Below are 22,185 nucleotides of genomic sequence, written 5' to 3' on the forward strand. Positions count from 1 at the left end.
TAGCTTTCTTACACGATGCACATAACTAGGGGTTAAAAAAAGTCCTCTTGCACAGTACAAAATTTTGAATAGCTTTCGCTATTGGGATTCTGAGCCACCATCAATTTTTTGTACTGTAGAGGATGGTTCTTAATATAAGCTGAATGAATTTGGACTGTCTGCTCAAATAAAAACCAACACGGTGATTTTAAAATGGATTTGGTGGTAGATTTTCATTTCTGAATCTTCCTAGTCAGACGTATACATAGTTTTCTTATGTTATAGGTAGCATAGTGAACGCATTATTGTGGCCAAGATAGACACAAAGCCCATGCCTACTACAGTAGTACAAGTTTATATGCCAACTAGCTCTGCAGATGATGAAGAAATAGATGAAATGTATGACGAGATAAAAGAAATTATTCAGGTAGTGAAGGGAGACGAAAATTTAATAGTCATGGGTGACTGGAATTCGTCAGTAGGAAAAGGGAGAGAAGGAAACATAGTAGGTGAATATGGATTGGGGGGAAGAAATGAAAGAGGAAGCCGCCTTGTAGAATTTTGCACAGAGCATAACTTAATCATAGCTAACACTTGGTTCAAGAATCATAAAAGAAGGTTGTATACCTGGAAGAATCCTGGAGATACTAGTAGGTATCAGATAGATTATATAATGTTAAGACAGAGATTTAGGAACCAGGTTTTAAATTGTAAGACATTTCCAGGGGCAGATGTGGACTCTGACCACAATCTATTGGTTATGACCTGTAGATTAAAACTGAAGAAACTGCGAAAAGGTGGGAGTTTAAGGAGATGGGGCCTGGATAAACTGAAAGAACCAGAGATTGTACAGAGTTTCAGGGAGAGCATAAGGGAACAATTGACAGGAATGAGGGAAAGAAATACAGTAGAAGAAGAATGGGTAGCTTTGAGGGATGAAGTAGTGAAGGCAGCAGAGGATAAAGTAGGTAAAAAGGCGAGGGCTAATAGAAATCCTTGGGTAACAGAAGAAATATTGAATTTAATTGATGAAAGGAGAAAATATAAAACTGCAGTAAATGAAGCAAGCAAAAAGGAATACAAACGTCTCAAAAATGAGATCGACAGGAAGTGCAAAATGGCTAAGCAGGGATGGCTAGAGGACAAATGTAAGGATGTAGAGGCTTATCTCACTAGGGGTAAGATAGATACTGCCTACAGGAAAATTAAAGAGACCTTTGGAGAGAAGAGAACCACTTGTATGAATATCAAGAGCTCAGATGGCAACCCAGTTCTAAGCAAAGAAGGGAAGGCAGAAAGGTGGAAGGAGTATATAGAGGGTTTATACAAGGGCGATGTACTTGAGGACAATATTATGGAAATGGAAGAGGATGTAGATGAAGATGAAATGGGAGATAAGATACTGCGTGAAGAGTTTGACAGAGCACTGAAAGACCTGAGTCGAAACAAGGCCCCGGGTGTAGACAACATTCCATTAGAACTACTGATGGCCTTGGGAGAGCCAGTCATGACAAAACTCTACCATCTGGTGAGCAAGATGTATGAGACAGGTGAAATACCCTCAGACTTCAAGAAGAATATAATAATTCCAATCCCAAAGAAAGCAGGTGTTGACAGATGTGAAAATTACCGAACTATCAGCTTAATAAGTCACAGCTGCAAAATACTAACGCGAATTCTTTACAGACGAATGGAAAAACTGGTAGAAACGGACCTCGGGGAAGATCAGTTTGGATTCCATAGAAATGTTGGAACACGTGAGGCAATACTAACCTTACGACTTATCTTAGAAGAAAGATTAAGGAAAGGCAAACGTACGTTTCTAGCATTTGTAGACTTAGAGAAAGCTTTTGACAATGTTAACTGGAATACTCTCTTTCAAATTCTGAAGGTGGCAGGTATAAAATACAGGGAGCGAAAGGCTATTTACAATTTGTACAGAAATCAGATGGCAGTTATAAGAGTCTAGGGGCATGAAAGGGAAGCAGTGGTTGGGAAAGGAGTGAGACAGGGTTGTAGCCTCTCCCCAATGTTATTCAATCTGTATATTGAGCAAGCAGTAAAGGAAACAAAAGAAAAATTTGGAGTAGGTATTAAAATCCATGGAGACGAAATAAAAACTTTGAGGTTCGCCGATGACATTGTAATTCTGTCAGAGACAGCAAAGGACTTGGAAGAGCAGTTGAATGGAATGGACAGTGTCTTGAAAGGAGGATATAAGATGAACATCAACAAAAGCAAAACAAGGATAATGGAATGTAGTCGAATTAAATCGGGTGATGCTGAGGGAATTAGATTAGGAAATGAGACACTTAAAGTAGTAAAGGAGTTTTGCTATTTAGGGAGTAAAATAACTGATGATGGTCGAAGTAGAGAGGATATAAAATGTAGACTGGCAATGGCAAGGAAATCGTTTCTGAAGAAGAGAAATTTGTTAACATCGAATATAGATTTAAGTGTCAGGAAGTTGTTTCTGAAAGTATTTGTATGGAGTGTAGCCATGTATGGAAGTGAAACATGGACGATAACTAGTTTGGACAAGAAAAGAATAGAAGCTTTCGAAATGTGGTGCTACAGAAGAATGCTGAAGATAAGGTGGGTAGATCACGTAACTAATGAGGAGATATTGAATAGGATTGGGGAGAAGAGAAGTTTGTGGCACAGTTTGACTAGAAGAAGGGATCGGTTGGTAGGACATGTTTTGAGGCATCAAGGGCTCACAAATTTAGCATTGGAGGGCAGCATGGAGGGTAAAAATCGTAGAGGGAGACCAAGAGATGAATACACTAAGCAGATTCAGAAGGATGTAGGTTGCAGTAGGTACTGGGAGATGAAGAAGCTTGCACAGGATAGAGTAGCATGGAGAGCTGCATCAAACCAGTCTCAGGACTGAAGACCACAACAACAACAACAGGTAGAATGGGGTGCTGAATTTTCTAATTTCTGAGTCAAACTGAAAGGGTCATTAATTTTTGCAGTTTTCCATTGTCACATTTTACAAAATAACTCTGAAAATAATGGATGTACTTAAACCACACCCAAGTTTGATATTTTTATGTTTCACTATATACGCTATTAAATTTTAAGTTTGTAGCTTTCATTTTCAACAAAATTCAAAATTATGAAAACTATTTTTTTTTTCCAAAAACTTCTGAAGGAATTGGTGTCAATAGAAATGTGCTATTGTGCAAATGCAACCCTCCAGTACTAGGGGCCTGCATGCTTTGGTTTCAGTGGGGATGGGGAAAAGCTTGTTATCTTGACACTCAAAGTTAATTTACATATTGGTAGTAAGTGAGAATTCATACTTGCTTCTCCACACAAACTATTTACTGAAACAGGACAAGAAACATGATAGGAGACAAATTGGATAGCCTTAAGAGATGGCATCATGAGGACAGCAGAGGAACAAGGAGTCAAAACGACAATGTCAGTTAGAAATCATAGGAAAAGAAATGAGATTTTGAACATAATTAATGAACAGAGAAAATATAAAAAAAGCAGCATGTGAAGCAGGTAAAAATGAATACACACATCTAAAAAATAAAATTGACACAAAGTACAAAATTGTGAAACAGTAATGACTAAAGATGAAATGGAAAGCTGTAGAGGCATGCATGACTATTGGAAATGTAAACACAATGTATTGGAAAATACAAGAGATCTTAAAGAGGCAGTTGTATGAATATCTAGGGCATGTCAGTATTAAGCATAATAATTTGAATTCCAAAGAAGATAGACAGTGACAGGTATGAAATTTATTGAACCATCGGTTTAATTAGTCGTGTTGGCAAATTTTAACATGACTTCTTTACAGTAGAATGGTTATAGTGGTAGAAGCAGACTTTGGGGAACTTCAAGAGAAATGTAGAAATAAGTGAGGCAACTCTGACCCTAAGAATTGTTGTAGGAGACAAATTGCATAAAGGCAGTCCTACATTTTTAGCATTTGTAAATTTAGAGAAAAGCATTTGATAATGTTGACTGGAATACACTTTTCTGAAAGTAGCAGGTGTATAACACAGGAAGTGAAAGGGTATATACTACTTTTACAGAAACCAAACTGCTTTTATAATAATGGTATATGAAATGGGGCAATAATTGAGAAGGAAGTGAGACAGGGTTTTAGCTTATACCCCTTGTTATTTTGTTTGTGCATTGAGCAAGCAGTATAAGAAACTAAGGAGAAATTTAAAAGGAAAGTAAAGTTCAGGGAGAGAAATAAAATATTTAAGTTTTACCAATGTCGTCATAATTCTGTCAGAGACAGCAAAAGACTTGGAAGATTAGTTGAACAGAATGAATTGAAAAGAAGTTCTAAGATGAACACAAACAAAAGTAAAACAAGGATAACATAATGCACACAAATTGTTTGGTGCTGCGGGAGTGAGACATTGAAAATGGTAGATGACTTTTGCCATTTGGAGAGTAAGATAACTTATGACAAAAATGGAGGAGATATGTAATGCGGACTAAACAATGACATGAAAATCTGTTCTGGAAATGATAACTCTGATAACATTTGATATAAAATTAAGCTGTAATAAATCTCTTCTCAAAGTATTTGTTTGGAGTTCAGGCTTATATGAAGTGAAATGTGGATGGTAAACAGTTCAGTTGAGAAGAGAATAGCTCTTGAAATATGGTGCAAGTAACAAATTCATCTGTTAAATATAACTGTGCAGTTCTTTAGTTCCAGAATAGAAACGGTAAATGAGTTTTGCTGATTGTTATGTTTTCTCCATAAGTTATTGCATGCCACCTAATTTTTCATTACTAGAACTCATCATAGGCCTAAAAATACATATACAAAATAAAGCTGTTACACAAAATGTATTACGAGCAGTATAAATTAAATTAACTTTGGCTTCTGCACCATCATGCATGATCTGTGCAGACTTTAGTTCCACTACACTTCAGTCAAATCTTCAGAAGGCAGTGCATAGTTGACCGAGTATCTTGTATCTAACAAAGCATCTTATTGCTGTGAGGAGGATAAAATTTCGGATGATCGATATTCAACCCACCAGAAGAATATAAGGAAAGCCTAATTTTAAATAATTTTTTTCTACATAATTTATTCACATAGGGAAGAAATTGTTATTTTGCATAAATTGCATTGATGCACGTGTGTACATAAAAGTTTTCATATGTGATACATATTTTCACCAATAAGCGTGTGTAAACAGACACCATTCCTGTTAAATGCTTCAATAGGTTTGTACATAATTACCTTTAGAAAATAGAAAATTTTCATGTACATCTTCTTCTTTTCATACTTCAAGTCGTCTTTATTTTTTGGCCCCTCATCATTATAAAAATCTTTGTTTCATTATTTTAAATGATATTGAAAATTAGACATTCATCCATTTGTCGTGTAGAAACATCCACAGAAGCTACATGTAGCTTGTTTTTGATCCTCTGCTGTTTCAACAACTGATCTCTGTTTTGACATGTATTGAAAGAATATTTTTGATTGCAAAATCAAAAATATACACAGATAGTGCACTTTGTCAAGAATCTGTGAATTTATGTGAATTTAAATATACCTACTTCTCTGTTTGACATGTAAGGTGTATTGGAAAACACAGTGTCAGTTCCAATCCAATGTGTTTCATGAAATGACTGCTCATTCATTTGCTCATCACCTCCTGTGATAACATTAGATAATTAATCCTAGCAAGTGCATGAAGGTCTGATTTACTTGCCAGCTAACTGGATCCATTAACTAGTTAGTTATACTCCAATCAAATGACCGATCCTTCTGTTTGCTTCAGCCAGGCTCCTATTGCTCGTAGGCTCCTGCAGTGGTGCCTGAGATAACCAGAAGGGACGCACTACTCATAATTCCGTCTTACTTGCCAGTTGACTGGATCTGCTGACCAGCTCTGCTGTAGACATGTTGGAGACAGTTAAATGTCGTAATGAACAAATCACAAGTTCGATAGTTTGTGGTACGAAAGGATATAACATCCAATTTAGAATCCTGTGCATAGAGAACACTGTGAACAGCTACTGCTATTATCAGGAGGTTGCAATATGTGAAGTACTGTTGCACACTCACACTACCTTTCCAGTTGTACAGTGCTTGGGGTTTACTTTTAATGGTGTTATTAATAACTGTATTAATTACCTGTAATAATTTGTATATATGAAACAGTTTCTTGTAAGACATCTTATGAGTAAATGCTATTTCAGAGTTGTGAAAGTGAATCACCGATGGATCTTTGGATGCGTAGTCGGCTAGCTGCTGCTGTCAGAAGTTGTAATGAAGGCTTCGAAAAGTATGACTTCCCACAGGCAACTACTGCATGCTATAATGTGTGGCTTTATGACCTTTGTGATGTCTATCTAGAATATTTAAAGCCTGTCTTCCAGAGCAATGACAAAGAAGCAATGAAGTCAGCAAAAAATATGTTGTATACTTGCTTACATGTGGGACTTCGTTTGCTGTCTCCATTCATGCCTTTCATAACCGAAGAATTATTCCAGAGGATTCCACATTCTGGTTGTGAAGCAAAAAGTATTTGTGTTAGTCAATATCCAGATGAGAAAGAGGTGTGTATAATATTTCTAGGCATAATGTTATGGCTTTTGGTCTGATATCTTCATGGTGTCAGCATTTTAGTTATGTGCATCTCTATAGGAACTTCTAATACATAGTTCACAGTGTGTTTTACCAGTCTTTGCCTTTTTATTTGACTTTTTTGTGTTCTGTGTGTGAAAGGACATTTTAAATTGGTATGGACACTGGTAATTTTAGGTGCTTCATACTTTTTTTGGTCTCTTCTTGCTTTGTGTGTTATCCTTGCTTGCTCTTTATTCATGCAGAAATGCTTTTATGCCAGGATGGTTGTAAGCATATATTCTTAATATCTTCATGTAAGTATTTAAGATGTTACTGTTTAGTATATACCTTTCAAAAGTTGACTGCATGTCATATTTCATAATCTTGTGTCATGTAGGGAAAATCAGAGGTCATGTTGTGCCTCTATTTTTGTGAATGTACTTTCATACCTTTTCTGTGTACCATTTTAAAGTTGTGATCTTGGAATACTTCAGTACTTTCTCTTCAGTGTGAACTTGAATGGTTGATACAGAATTTATTTTAGTTTTTTAACACTTTATAGTTGGCTCCCATATACACCATTTATTGTATGGTATAAACATTTGTAGGACAGCAGAAATTTAATGGCGATGATGATTTAACTTTGTGAAGCGATACCTACGGATTCCCAGTATAGGAGACCTGTATTTAATTTTTTGGGGGATCTTTATTCTTCAGTCTATATTGACTACACAAATACTTTTAAAACATGATTATTCCTTCTTTCTAACAAATCTTTTATGTTTTCTTCATATGACTTCAGTAATGTTTTCTACATATGACTTCAGCAATGTTTTCTACATATAACTTCAGTAGTAACACTTCTTTTAAAATTGAGCAGCTGTATTTATAACATGTTGAATAATCGAGGCTTCTGCCAATTGTTCATATTGTTCTTGCATGATGTTGCAAGAACAGTGAGACCAACCGGCAGAAGACCCAAACATTCAACATGTCAACATATTGCCAGGAAAGCTTGAAGAATTGCAACTCCATTTACTCTTGCAGAAATGTTTATATTTTAGCCTGGTTCTGATGTATACCATAGATACTGATAAGCAGAGGGATTAATTCCTGTAATAATATGAAAATGGATGTATAACAAAAGAAAAAAGAACCAGAATGGGAAGACGTGTCATGAAATAAGAACCTAAACTGTTGCTCTTGAAAGTAGTTTGTGTTCCTTGCATAGATAATCTCCCTTTTCTCACTGAGCATTTTTCTGTGGTCATGCCAATCCCCAGTATCAAATAAGACTTGCATGTGATTATGTATGGGCTCTCTCATAAATTAATCTCTGCCTAAATTACTTACACCTTACACCAATAATGGGAATAATCAACCACTCATCTGCAGTGCACATTCCCCCACACATGCAGACACCCAAATACACACATCCATGACTGTGGCAGAACATTGAAAATAAATTAAACAGCATCTTTGATGTAGTACACCATTCCTATAAGATACTGAAGTTGTGAAGAACGAGATGGTGAAAATTATTTCATTGGATCACTCAAGATCTATCTGCTCCTTCATGTTTTATGACTCATTAATCAGTGTTAATATACAGGAAAACCCAAGATAGAATAGAAATAATGGAAGGGTAAAGATCCCCATTCGCCATATTTTTAGGCATTGAGATATCAGCAGCAACATAAACAAGATTAAAAATGTTACTGAGATTTAGGAGAATAATTTTATTATGAGGTAACTAAAACGTATTAGCTGCAGCCTCTTCATCCCAGCCATCAATCATCCTTCCCTCCACCACTCTGTCACCCACCCCACATCCTTTCTTCTGTGATCCACTCCACCCAACACATTACCTCACCCCAGATGGGCTGGAGGGTTAGAACAATGTAGCCAGCTGGGACAGTGTAGCTTGTGCCTGCCAGCTGTTCAGTGTTACATACACACATGATGAATGATTAACTTTACTTTTTAAATGATTAATGGAATATCTCATATGAGATGTGAAACAAATACTAACAAAGAGATAGAGGGGCTGGCCAGTACTTACCTCAGCTCAGTACAGCCGATAGATACACATAAAACACATAAAACAGAACCGAAAATTTACATTCCTAGCTTTCGTAACAAATGTTCCTTCATCGGGGAGGAGAGAGGGGAAAGAAAGGGAAGAAGGGAAAGGAGATTCAGTTACTCACAACCCAGGTTATGAAGCAACAGGGAAAGGAAAATAGGGAGGGTAGCAAGGATGGAGGCATGGTTGTCAGAGGGAAGCCAAAGATATTCTACTGTAAGTACTGTGCCAGCTTCAAACCAAAGAGGATGCATACAGAAGTAAAGAGGTATATAGTATAAAAATAAACACAACTATGTAGGATGAAAAGATGCGTGAATGGCTAAAGAGGAAAGGGAAAGAGGAGAAGACTGAAGAGTGAATGGGATGGGGGTTGTTTAACGTAGGTTCAGTCCAGGGGGATGGCGGGATGAAAGGATGTGTTGGAGTGCAAGTTCCCATCTCCGCAGTTCAGAGGGACTGGTGTTGGGTGGGAGAAGCCAAATGGCACATACGGTGTAGCAGGTTCCTAGGTCCCTAGAATTATGCTGGAGGGCATGCTCCGCTACTGGGTATTGGGCATCTCCTAGGCGGACAGGTCGTCTGTGTCCGTTCATGCGCTCAGCCAGTTTAGTTGTTGTCATGCCGATGTAAAAGGCTGTGCAGTGCAGGCATGTCAGTTGATAAATGACATGTGTAGTTTCACACGTGGCCCTGCCTTGAATTGTGTATGTTTTACCAGTAACGGGGCTGGAGTAGGTGGTTGTGGGGGGATGCATGGGGCAGGTTTTGCAGCGGGGTCGGTTACAGGGGTAGGAACCGCTGGGTGGAGAAGGTAGTCTGGGGATATTGTAGGGTTTCACAAGGATGTTACGGAGGTTAAGGGGGCGACGAAAGGCAACTCTGGGTGGTGTGGGGAGAATTTTGTCAAGGGATGATCTCATTTCAGGGGTTGACTTGAGAAAGTCATATCCCTGGCGGAGTAATTTGTTGATGTTTTCGAGGCCAGGATAATATTGGGTGACAAGGGGGATGCTTCTGTGTGGTCTGGGGGTAGGAACATTGTTGTTGGATGGGGAGGAGTGTATTGCTCGGGAAATCTGTTTGTGGACAAGGTCTGCAGGATAGTTGCGAGAGAGGAAAGCATTGGTCAGGTTATAGGTGTAATTGTTGAGGGATTCGTCACTGGAGCAGATACGTTTGCCACGAATACCTAGGCTGTAGGGAAGGGAGCGTTTGATGTGGAAAGGATGGCAGCTATCAAAGTGAAGGTACTGTTGTTTGTTTGTGGGTTTGATATGGACAGAGGTGTGGATGTGAGCTTCAACAAGATGAAGGTCAACATCCAGGAAGGTGGCTTGGGTTTTGGAGAAGGACCAGGTGAAATTCAGATTCGAAAAGGAATTGAGGTTATGGAGGAAATTAAGGAGTGTTTCTTCACCATGAGTCCAGACCACAAAGATGTCATCTATAAACCTATACCAGGCCAGGGGAAGCAGCTGTTGGGTCTTCAGGAAAGCCTCCTCCATGCGGCCCATGAAGAGGTTGGCATAGGACGGAGCCATCCTGGTTCCCATGGCCGTTCCCCTGATTTGTTTGTAGGTCTGGCCTTCAAAAGTGAAGTAATTATGGGTGAGGATGAAGTTGGTAAGTGTGATAGGGAACGAGGTTTTTGGAAGATCTTCGGGTGGGTGTTGGGAGAGGTAGTGCTCAAGGGCAGAGAGACCATGGGTATGTAGGATGTTTGTGTAAAGGGATGTAGCATCTATGGTGACAAGAAAGGTTTCAGGTGGGAGAGGAGTGGGAATGGATTTGAGGCGTTCTAGGAAGTGGTTTGTGTCTTTGATGTAGGATGGGAGTCTGCGGGTGATAGGTTGGAGGTGCTGGTCTACCAGAGCTGAGATACTTTCGGTTGGGGCTTTGAAGCCTGCTACAATGGGACGGCCAGGATGGTTCTCTTTGTGGATTTTGGGTAATAGGTAGAAGGTAGGGGTACGTGGCTCAGGTGGAGCCATTGTGAGGCCTTGTGAGGGACCTTGGATTTTTAGGATTTTTTGCAGCTCAGTCTGGATGGAAGGAATGGGATCCTGGGTAACAGCTTTGTAGGTTGAGGTGTCGGAGAGTTGACGCAGTCCTTCTGCCACATACTTCACACGGTCAAGTACGACAGTTGTGGAGCCTTTATCCGCTGGGAGGATGACAATAGAGCGGTCTATTTTCAGCTCCTTAATGGCACGGGATTCAGCTGGGGTGATGTTGGGGGTTGTCGGGATGTTCTTCAAGAAGGACTGGGAGGCAACACTGGATGTGAGGAATTCCTGAAATGTCTGCAAGGGACAAGGGATGGTTTTGGGGGGGGGGGGGGGGGGGAGGATCCCTTTGAGAAGGCAGTCGGAACTGTTCTAGACAGGGTTCAACACTGGGTCTAGTATTTGGGGGCTGTGTTTGGGTAGTAAAGTGATATTTCCAGTTGAGGTTCCGGGTGAAAGAGAGGAGATCTTTAACCAGGGCAGTGTGGTCGAATTTAGGCGTGGGGCTAAAGATTAAGCCTTTTGATAGAACAGATGTCTCTAGAGGAGAAAGGGATCTGGATGAGAGGTTTAGGACTGAACTGGGACTGGTGATATGTGGCATTTGACTGTGGTTATAGTTGAGATTTGGTCTGTGTGGGGTATGTGCTGGGATGGGGAGATTGAGTAGGGTGGCTAGGCTAGGTTTGTTGGCTATGATGGGGGTTTGTTGAAGGTTCTGTTGTGGTTGGTGTTTGTGAGGGATAGGGAGAGGGACCCCACTTCTTAGGTGCTGCACTAGCACTGTGGATAGTTTTTTCAGGTGGTGTGTGGCATGGAACTCAAGTTTGCAGCTGGCTTCTAGGATGATGTTCCTGAGTGTGTTCTCCAAGCAAGGGTTTGAGAGGTGGAGGACTTTGAAGAGAGATAGGAGCTGTTGGGAGTGGTGGTTACATGAAGTAGTGTAGAGATTCAGGACAAGTTGGGTAAGGGCTAAGGATTGAAGGTTCTGGAAGTCCAGGAGAGACTGGTGGAAGGAGGAATTGCACCCGGTGATGGGAACTTTTAAGGTAAGCCCTTTAGGGGTAATTCCAAAGGTTAAGCAGGACCGGAGGAAAAGTATGTGGGATTGCAGTTTGGCTACGGTGAATGCATGTTTCTGGAATGAATGTAAATAATGTGGTATAGGATTAGGGTACATAGTGGGTAACTGGTGGGTAGGGAAATTAAATAACTTAAGTTGAAATAGTAATCATAAGAAGGAATAAAACACGGAGGGAAGGACGAGAAAGAAAGAAATTGTGTTGGTAACGTTCAATACCAAAGGAAGACCACTAAATAAGAAAAATACGGAAAAAGTTGACCAGACCAAGCAAGTATGTCCAGATCAGGGGAAAAGAACACACGTTGCTTAAAAACAGAGATAGCGAGTGGCGAAAAAGAGATCGCGCGTGCCGCAAAAGAGATCGCGCGTGCCGCAAAAGAGATCGCGCGTGCCGCAGAAATGCCCCAAAAAATTTTCTTGTGGCAGAGAAAGATAGCCAATGGCACAAAAATATCGGCAGCAACAAGAAATCGACGGAAATGGATGATACTGGTAGGTGTGGAAGAGATTGTTGGCAGTGATTGTTGGCTGGAAAACAGTGGATAACGAACGTTAAAACTATGGAATGTTGAATAAATAAATCAATAAATAAAAAAGAGAACAGGACTATAAACGGAACAAGATAATAGGAGGAAGATGAAACTAGCACAGTTGGTGACGAAAATATTTATTTATGTAAATATAAAACACTGAAGAAGAGAAAGTGTTAAGATGACAGACGTAAGTGATAGCTAACAAAAGGGACAAAACAATGAAGGATGTGGACCATATAGGTGATCTAAATGATTAATGGAATATCTCATATGAGATGTGAAACAAATACTAACAAAGAGATAGAGGGGCTGGCCAGTACTTACCTCAGCTCAGTACAGCCGATAGATACACATAAAACAGAACCGAAAATTTACGTTCCTAGCTTTCAGAACAAATGTTCCTTCATCGGGGAGGAGAGAGGGGAAAGAAAGGGAAGAAGGGAAAGGAGATTCAGTTACTCACAACCCAGGTTATGAAGCAACAGGGAAAGGAAAATAGGGAGGGTAGCAAGGATGGAGGCATGGTCGTCAGAGGGAAGCCAAAGATATTCTACTGTAAGTACTGTGCCAGCTTCAAACCAAAGAGGATGCATACAGAAGTAAAGAGGTATATAGTATAAAGATAAACACAACTATGTAGGATGAAAAGATGCGTGAATGGCTAAAGAGGAAAGGGAAAGAGGAGAAGACAGAAGAGTGAATGGGATTGGGGTTGTTTAACGTAGGTTCAGTCCAGGGGGATGGCGGGATGAAAGGATGTGTTGGAGTGCAAGTTCCCATCTCCGCAGTTCAGAGGGACTGGTGTTGGGTGGGAGAAGCCAAATGGCACATACGGTGTAGCAGGTTCCTAGGTCCCTAGAATTATGCTGGAGGGCATGCTCCGCTACTGGGTATTGGGCATCTCCTAGGCGGACAGTTCGTCTGTGTCCGTTCATGCGCTCAGCCAGTTTAGTTGTTGTCATGCCGATGTAAAAGGCTGTGCAGTGCAGGCATGTCAGTTGATAAATGACATGTGTAATTTCACACGTGGCCCTGCCTTGAATTGTGTGTGTTTTACCAGTAGCGGGGCTGGAGTAGGTGGTTGTGGGGGGATGCATGGGGCAGGTTTTGCAGCGGGGTCGGTTACAGGGGTAGGAACCGCTGGGTGGAGAAGGTAGTCTGGGAATATTGTAGGGTTTAACAAGGATGTTACGGAGGTTAAGGGGGCAACGAAAGGCAACTCTGGGTGGTGTGGGGAGAATTTTGTCAAGGGATGATCTCATTTCAGGGGTTGACTTGAGAAAGTCATATCCCTGGCGGAGTAATTTGTTGATGTTTTCGAGGCCAGGATAATATTGGGTGACAAGGGGGATGCTTCTGTGTGGTCTGGGGGTAGGAACATTGTTGTTGGTCCTTCTCCAAAACCCAAGCCACCTTCCTGGATGTTGACCTTCATCTTGTTGAAGCTCACATCCACACCTCTGTCCATATCAAACCCACAAACAAACAACAGTACCTTCACTTTGATAGCTGCCATCCTTTCCACATCAAACGCTCCCTTCCCTACAGCCTAGGTATTCGTGGCAAACGTATCTGCTCCAGTGACGAATCCCTCAACAATTACACCTATAACCTGACCAATGCTTTCCTCTCTCGCAACTATCCTGCAGACCTTGTCCACAAACAGATTTCCCGAGCCATACATTCCTCCCCATCCAACAACAATGTTCCTACCCCCAGACCACACAGAAGCATCCCCCTTGTCACCCAATATTATCCTGGCCTCGAAAACATCAACAAATTACTCCGCCAGGGATATGACTTTCTCAAGTCAACCCCTGAAATGAGATCATCCCTTGACAAAATTCTCCCCACACCACCCAGAGTTGCCTTTCGTCGCGCCCTTAACCTCCGTAACATCCTTGTGAAACCCTACAATATCCCCAGACTACCTTCTCCACCCAGCGGTTCCTACCCCTGTAACCGACCCCGCTGCAAAACCTGCCCCATGCATCCCCCCACAACCACCTACTCCAGCCCCGCTACTGGTAAAACATACACAATTCAAGGCAGGGCCACGTGTGAAATTACACATGTCATTTATCAACTGACATGCCTGCACTGCACAGCCTTTTACATCGGCATGACAACAACTAAACTGGCTGAGCGCATGAACGGACACAGACGAACTGTCCGCCTAGGAAATGCCCAATACCCAGTAGCGGAGCATGCCCTCCAGCATAATTCTAGGGACCTAGGAACCTGCTACACCGTATGTGCCATTTGGCTTCTCCCACCCAACACCAGTCCCTCTGAACTGTGGAGATGGGAACTTGCACTCCAACACATCCTTTCATCCCGCCATCCCCCTGGACTGCACCTACGTTAAACAACCCCCATCCCATTCTTTCTTCAGTCTTCTCCTCTTTCCCTTTCCTCTTTAGCCATTCACGCATCTTTTCATCCTACATAGTTGTGTTTATTTTTATACTATATACCTCTTTACTTCTGTATGCATCCTCTTTGGTTTGAAGCTGGCACAGTACTTACAGTAGAATATCTTTGGCTTCCCTCTGACGACCATGCCTCCATCCTTGCTACCCTCCCTATTTTCCTTTCCCTGTTGCTTCATAACCTGGGTTGTGAGTAACTGAATCTCCTTTCCCTTCTTCCCTTTCTTTCCCCTCTCTCCTCCCCGATGAAGGAACATTTGTTCCGAAAGCTAGGAACGTAAATTTTCGGTTCTGTTTTATGTGTTTTATGTGTATCTATCGGCTGTACTGAGCTGAGGTAAGTACTGGCCAGCCCCTCTATCTCTCTGTTAGTATTTATAACTTTACTTTTTGCACCATTCACTAAGCAATGTCGTAGTGAATTATTTTGTTTGATGATAAGTAATCTTAAGTCTCTTTTATATAGATAGGCTGGTTCATTGTGAACTACCAATGTTTTATTTGTGATCTAACCCTAGCCACTATGCATAGTATGTATCAAGCATCAATGTAACTTTCAAACTGTCTGTTGAAAAACATTACTCACCTGCCTAAAAAATAATAATTGCTAGTAAGTTTGTTGTTCCTTTGAATTTGGCTACTCTCTCTCAGTTTATTGGTAACATAGGCATAGTGCTGCTCTAATTGGCTAAATTTTCACAAAATAATAACTTCATTCTCATATTTTAATTATATGTTGAGACATAGAAAATACATATAACCAGTGTTGCAATCCTCCTGATTGTGCTACGATGTTGTAATAAAAAAACCTCAATTGGCCAACGTTTGGACTAAATTTGAATTGCTATTCTCAGGAAAAAAGAGAATAACAATAACATATAGGTAGAGACAGCTAAATTTTGCGAAAATGGTAGTGCAAAAAATAATACAAAATTCGCTGTTTTTAGTGAAACTGGTGATTTGTACAATATATCACAAAATTTATAATTTTTCTATATATTATTGAATATTAAAACAGCATTTTAACTTCTAATCTTCTCAATGCTGAGGGTCATGTATGATTTTAAACTGACATCGCGATCTTTGTTGTGATGATGGAATAGCACCGAAATGAGCAAAAAAACACGGAATTTGGCAAAAAAGAAAGAAGTCAACAAAATTACGATATCAAATTTGACAAAAAATCGCTGAATTTTACAGAAGATGTGATAACACCAAATTTGGAAAAAATTAGACCAAATTTGAAAGAGACGTATCAGAATTAGGCAAAAAATAATGCCAAATTTGGCAAAATTCAACATTAAATTTGGGAAAAACACTAAATTTTACATAAAAAGGCCACCCGATTTAACCAAAACAAGGCAAAGAAAACACCAAATTTGGCAAAAAATAAACACCAAATTTTGCAAAAAGTAAAACCTAATTTGAGGAAAAACAGGGCAGTAAATATGGGAAAGAGTAGCAGCAGATTTGGCAAAAAAATGAGAACGAATACGTTAAAACACACACACACACACACACACACACACATATACACACACACACACATAAAAATTATGGTCTGTTTGGCAAGAATGATACTGACTTTAGCAGAAAAGATACCAAATGTGGCAAAAAATACACTGAATTTGACAAAAAACCACACTAATTTTGGCCAATAATAATGAATTTGGCAAAAGTATTAACTAATTTGCACAAGAACAATAAATCTAGCAAAAAAAACGTCGATTTAGGTGGGGGGGGGGGGGGGGGGCGGCATCAAAATTGGCGATAAAATTAAACAATTTTTTCCTGTCACTGAATATAGGTTCAGTTGACGCTTCATTTTGAGTAAGATGGATCTGCTCATCAGCTTAATTTATCTATCCTGGAATTTTGCAGGCTCTTAACTTTTATTTCCATGAATAACAATTAAGTAAATTGAATCTCTGGTGTTTTCAAATGTGACTTTTTTTCTATGTTTCAATTGATGGTAAGTGAAGGGGAACTTCTTTTTTGTGGCAGTGTCCTTGGAGAAATTTTGAGGTGGAGTCCGAGGTTGAGTTTATACAGAAAATTATACACATAGTGAGGTCAACACGATCCGACTATACTCTGCCCAACAAGGTTAAAACAGAAGGTACTTTAAATAATCACATTTTTGTAGGATAATTTAGAGTACAGTACTGAGATATATATTATTGTAAATTATTAAAGTTTATTGTTTGTGCTAATGTTAAAAAAGTATATAATGTTGTGCTTCTAGCATCTCTACCTTTTGGGGTTCATAAAGATACTGTGGGTGAGCATATGCCCCTTGTTTGGATACAACTTGTACAGAAAGTGATTTTTATAAAAGCTCTTTGTACTGCAATCATGGGGTTACAATATACCTGCCAAAGCAGAAACAGATGGTAAACATCTCAGTGTTTTTAAGTGTAGGAGCTCAGGCAGCATACTACAGATATTTCTGAAGTACGTGTGTTGCAGTATTGAAGGTGAACTCAATCTTGTAGAGAGCTGTAAACAATTGCCAGTGCTAGCAAACTGAAAAATTCACCCTTGAATGTTACACAGTCTTGGAATAATAGTCAATTACATTCATAAAAAATGAAAGGAACAGTCTAGTAATGGGTAATATAGTCTGATTCTTCTAATTCTCTCAGTGTGATTCACAATGAAGTAGTACACAGATGAAGGGCCAGATGTTAGTGTCCAACATGCACTGTTGTTACTATGAGCAGACGAAAGAAGTAGCTGTAGGTAGTCCACTTTCACAAATTATTGACAACATTATACGAAACATTTTGTGTAGGAAGCCCTGGAATCAGTCCTGTGAAAACCTACCTGTTTCCTCCATTATGCAAGTAACACCTTCATCAGGTCCCATGGGAGAGACAAGCTGAAGGATTTCTTCATACATCTCAATTCCATACACCAGAAATCACTTTTACCATGGAATTTGAAGTGACTTGAGGGCTCCTCTTTCTTGATGTCCTGGTAAGAGGGAAAGCGAATGGCACATTGGCCACAGAATGTACTGTAAGAAGATGCACATCAACCTATACTTACATGTGGACTGCTGCCGCCACCCAGCACATAGAAATGGCGGACTCAAAACGTTGGGACAAAGGGCTCCCACCCTCTCAGACAATATGAGCCTCAACCAAGAAATTAAACATCAGAGAACAGTGTTACAGAAAAACTGCTGCACGGATTGGCAGATTTGGAGGCTCTACATCTACATCGACTGTACAACTGGCAGAAACAGAAGAACCACCTTAGGAGGACGTGGCCACTGCATTTATGCCATTTTGTGGCACATTATCCAGAAACATAGTCAAATTCTTAGAAACATCAACTGAAGACGTATCTTCTGCCTACCAGCTAAAACACTGGCACTCCTTGGTAGTGCCAAGAATTATCTTGGACTATGAAAATCTGGGTTCCATCAGATCCCCTGCCAATGTGGCACGATTTACATAGGTGAAACAGTGCATACTGTTGAAGATCGTTGCCAAGAACACCAGCAGCAGACCGGATTGCAACAGTGTAACAAGTCAGTAGTGACGGAACATTGCCTATCAGAATTACACAGAATGAATTGCTAACAAACAGAGGTTGTGACTCAGGTGTCTAACTTCTGGGACTGCATCATTAAATACTCTATCAAGATTTGAATAAAGAGACTACTAGTCAATTCTGATAGTGGCTACATCCTTAGTAAAGTTTGGGAACCTGCATCGAGTCTGATTAAGAAGTGGAAGCAGACATCCCACAATGAACTGACTTGAGGGATAGCCAGAGCAACAGCAAAGATGCTTCCAGCAAGCATCCTTGAGTGTGAGAATTTGAAGGAGCAGCTCGGCGATGAAGAAGAGGGAGAGGGGAAGCTAGAAAGACACCCACACCTGGCTGCGTATTGTGTACGGAATGTCAGATTGGAGGGAGGGTGGGAGTAGATACGTGCGGCAATGTGGTGACTTGCCAAAATATTGTGCCAATTAGACAGTGACATCAGGCGGTTAACTTTTGAATTATTTTGGTCACTTGAAAGAAAGGCAAACTTACCTTTAGAGCATTTTAAGATTTAGAGACAGATTTTGACAGTATTAACTGGATTACACTCTGAAATTGTAAAGGTAGCAGATATAAAATACGGGGAACGAAAAGTGATTCACAACTTGTTTAGAAACCAGACTTTGCTTTGAAAGGGAAGCAGTAGTGATAAGAGAGTGAGACTGAGTAGCAGCCTATTCCTGATAATGTTACTCAGTATGTACATTGAGCAAGCAGTAAAGAGAACTGAGGAGAAGTTTGGAAACAGAATAAATGTTCAGAGAAAATAAATAATAAGTATGAGGTTTGCCAATGACATTTTAATCCTCTCAGAGATGGCAAAGGACTTTGAAAAAACCAATGCGGCAGATTAGCTTCTATCAGAGAGAGGTTATAAGAATAATATCGACGAACATTAAACAAGGGTGATGAAATATAGTAGAGGAATTAAATTATGAAATGCGACACAAAAAGTAGCAGACGGGTTTTGGTATTTGGGCAGTAAAACAACTGATGTTAGCCAAAGCAAGAAGAATGTAAAGAGTAGACTGAGACCAGCAAGGAAAGCATTTCTGTAAAAGAGAAATTTCTTAACATCGAATATAAATTTGAATATTAGGATAATTCCCCCCCTCCCCTTTGAAGTGTTTCTCTAGAATATGGCCTATTGCAGAGGTGGTGCGAGGAAGATAAACAATACTGACTAGAAGATAATAGAAACTTTTGAAGTGTGGTGCCACAGAAGAATGATAAAGATTAGATGTGTGGATTAAATAACTTATGAGGAAGTATTGAATCGAATTAGAGGAAAATTATAAATTTATGACACAACTCAACCAAAAGAAGAGATCCAATGATAGGACACGTCCTGCGGAGGCTTCGGGGAATTATCAGTTCAGTATTGGGGAGAGTGGGGGTACAAATTGTAGAGGGATACCAAGGCTTGAATACAGTAAGCAGGTTCAAATCAAAGTAGGTTGCAGTAGTTATGCAGAGATGAACAGGTCTCCATCAAATAGGTGTTGCAGAGAGCTGCATCAAACCTTTCTTTGGACTGAAGAAAAAGACGACAATGAGGAAAACAACATCAACAACAACATTGGATGAGGGTGACTGCTTCAGGTAATGTTAGTGGTATATAATGGAAACCTAGCAGTTTGTCATGGATATTGAAATAGGAACTAGAAAGATACCTCAGAATGATTTAGAATAAAATATTAAGGTAATCATTAAAGATAATATCTACAGCTGATGTAACTTATTTGTTAATATTTTCACGTTGTAATCACAATCGTGTCCAAATCTGAAAGCAGAGCCCTCAGTGAAGTACAACACCTAGCACTGAAAGTACATTTATTATGTATTCCAGCATACAGACAGTACAGAACTGTATGCTGGACATAAAGTGCTGCTATTTATACAAACAGTAAATATTCCAGAATAAGCAAACAATAAAAACATAAAGAAATTTTGAGAACTTTCTAAAAATGATAAATATTAATCAATGGATATTTGCTAGTGATGGGATTTGAATTGGTAACCTGCAGCATACCAGCCAGCAATACTAACTGCTACTCCAGATTGCATGCAGCACAGCTCATGGCATTGCTTCCTCTCCTGGAGCAAACTATAACATCCATATTTTGTCAGTGATCCTTGGTATGACAGCACTGGAGGATCTTTGCATGATGAGAATTGACAGTAGCTCCTCTCATCGAAGTTTCACGGATGTTGAGCGAGCATTCAGTTTCCTTGGATGAGAAACCCATCACTGATCTGCACCTCACAATTGTAGTCACACTACATGTAGTGGACACTTGACAGTCTCTGCACTTTTGTCTTCGTAATGAAGGGCTATAATGCTTGTCTTTGTATATGACATTCGACAAATGACAAAAGATACCATATGGTCCAGTGAAGCATTTTAGTAAGTTATCCACGGTATCAGGGGACTGTATGTAGCTGTCTTGGTTCTTCACTTCTACTGATGACATGTTCCATGTGGTTATTCTGTGTGTCACCTGACTTAAACGGAAATAGTGTATCCACAGTCTTTTCGTTCTCGCAACTGCGGATAAGAAAGGATGGTGTGATGTCTGTAATGTCTTACGTTGCTGTGTTACATGTGAATGTCACAATGAGCAGATTGTATACCAGTCTCTTTGTTGGAAATCAACATACATCGAGAGTATATCTGCCAACATCTTATTAAAACTTTCTGTGACGTAATTTATTTGTGGGTAGTAGGCAGTTATTATCCCATGGGTGATGTCGCAACATGAAATTACCTCTGATACTAGTCTTGAGTGGGAAACATTTCCTCAGTCACAGATCATCACATAGGGTGCTCCATGCTTCGGAAGGATGTCTTCTTCAAGGAATATTGAGATTTACAGAACTTTGGCATTTGGCACAGCTTTGGTGGCAGCATAGCAGCTGAGGTAGCCAGTGCAGACTATTATCGATCAGGTGTCATTTGCCGACTTTGGAAACCTCCCCAGGAGGTCGATGCAGTCCAGTGGAATGGAGATGTTCAAGAGAAAATTGGTATCAGATGCGCCAGAGGTAATTGCAACATGTGCTTGGCTTCCATTGCTGGTATGCATTACAGTGGCTCACGTAGTATATATTAGATCAGAGAGATCTGAACAATGGTGCATGGATCTGTTTCTGGTCTAGAATCGTCAATAATCGCAAGTGACCAAATGTTGAATCATGATGGAAATACTTCAGAATAGCTGGCCGTATGTAATTTAGAATAGCAAGCAACAGTTTGCGCCCCATTGCATGATAGTTCTGCTCCTACAGTCTTCCATTAATAATTTTCAGCAGTGCACTATCTGCTTTTATATACTACCATGATATACTCCTGAAGTCTCAATATCCCTCTTACTAATCAACCCAACAGATTCTTCAGGCTAGGCAGCCAACACAAAGAATAGTGGTCCATTGCATTGGTGAATAGTTCCCCATATAAATACGGCTGGAACTTTTTGATGGCTCAAACAACTGCAAAGCACACTTCCTCAGTTGTAGGGTAGTTCACCTTGGATTTGGAAAGTATCCTGGAAGACCAAGCTATCACATCTCAGTACCTTCCTGAATGTGCGCTAGAGCTGCTCCTGTCCCATAACTGCAAGCATTGGTGTGAAATTCTGTCTTGTCATTCTTGTCATTAGCACCTCCTTGAGAACAGAGAAGCATCTTCCTTGCACCTCATTCCAGGAAAATTTGGCAGTAATTATTGCAAGTGATGTGCTTTACTATAAAAGTCCTTGATGAATTGCAGGGGTACGAATCGCAGGAGTACGAGCACATTTTGAGGAAATCTCTCACATTATAAATATGACTGCTTGTGTTTATTCTGGGTTGGGAAGGATTCAGTCATCCTTAAATAGATACCAACATTTTTATTTCTTGGGCAACAAAGATGCACTTTTTCGGATTCAGGTGGAG

General features: G+C 40.0%; 1 protein-coding gene across 2 annotated transcripts in view; it reads left to right on the top strand.

Annotated features, from left to right (window-relative positions):
- The window catches only part of LOC124796464 (valine--tRNA ligase), a 208,629-nt gene that overhangs the window by 152,404 nt on the left and 34,040 nt on the right, over window positions 1-22,185 (top strand). For both annotated transcript variants that reach the window (XM_047260688.1, XM_047260689.1), the window contains exons 15-16: window positions 6,178-6,537; window positions 16,696-16,810. In XM_047260688.1, coding sequence (XP_047116644.1) covers window positions 6,178-6,537; window positions 16,696-16,810 — 475 coding nt within the window. The remainder of the gene's footprint in view (window positions 1-6,177; window positions 6,538-16,695; window positions 16,811-22,185) is intronic.

The sequence above is a fragment of the Schistocerca piceifrons genome, chromosome 4 (genome assembly GCF_021461385.2).
Source record: "Schistocerca piceifrons isolate TAMUIC-IGC-003096 chromosome 4, iqSchPice1.1, whole genome shotgun sequence".
NCBI classification, from domain to species: Eukaryota; Metazoa; Arthropoda; class Insecta; order Orthoptera; family Acrididae; genus Schistocerca; species Schistocerca piceifrons.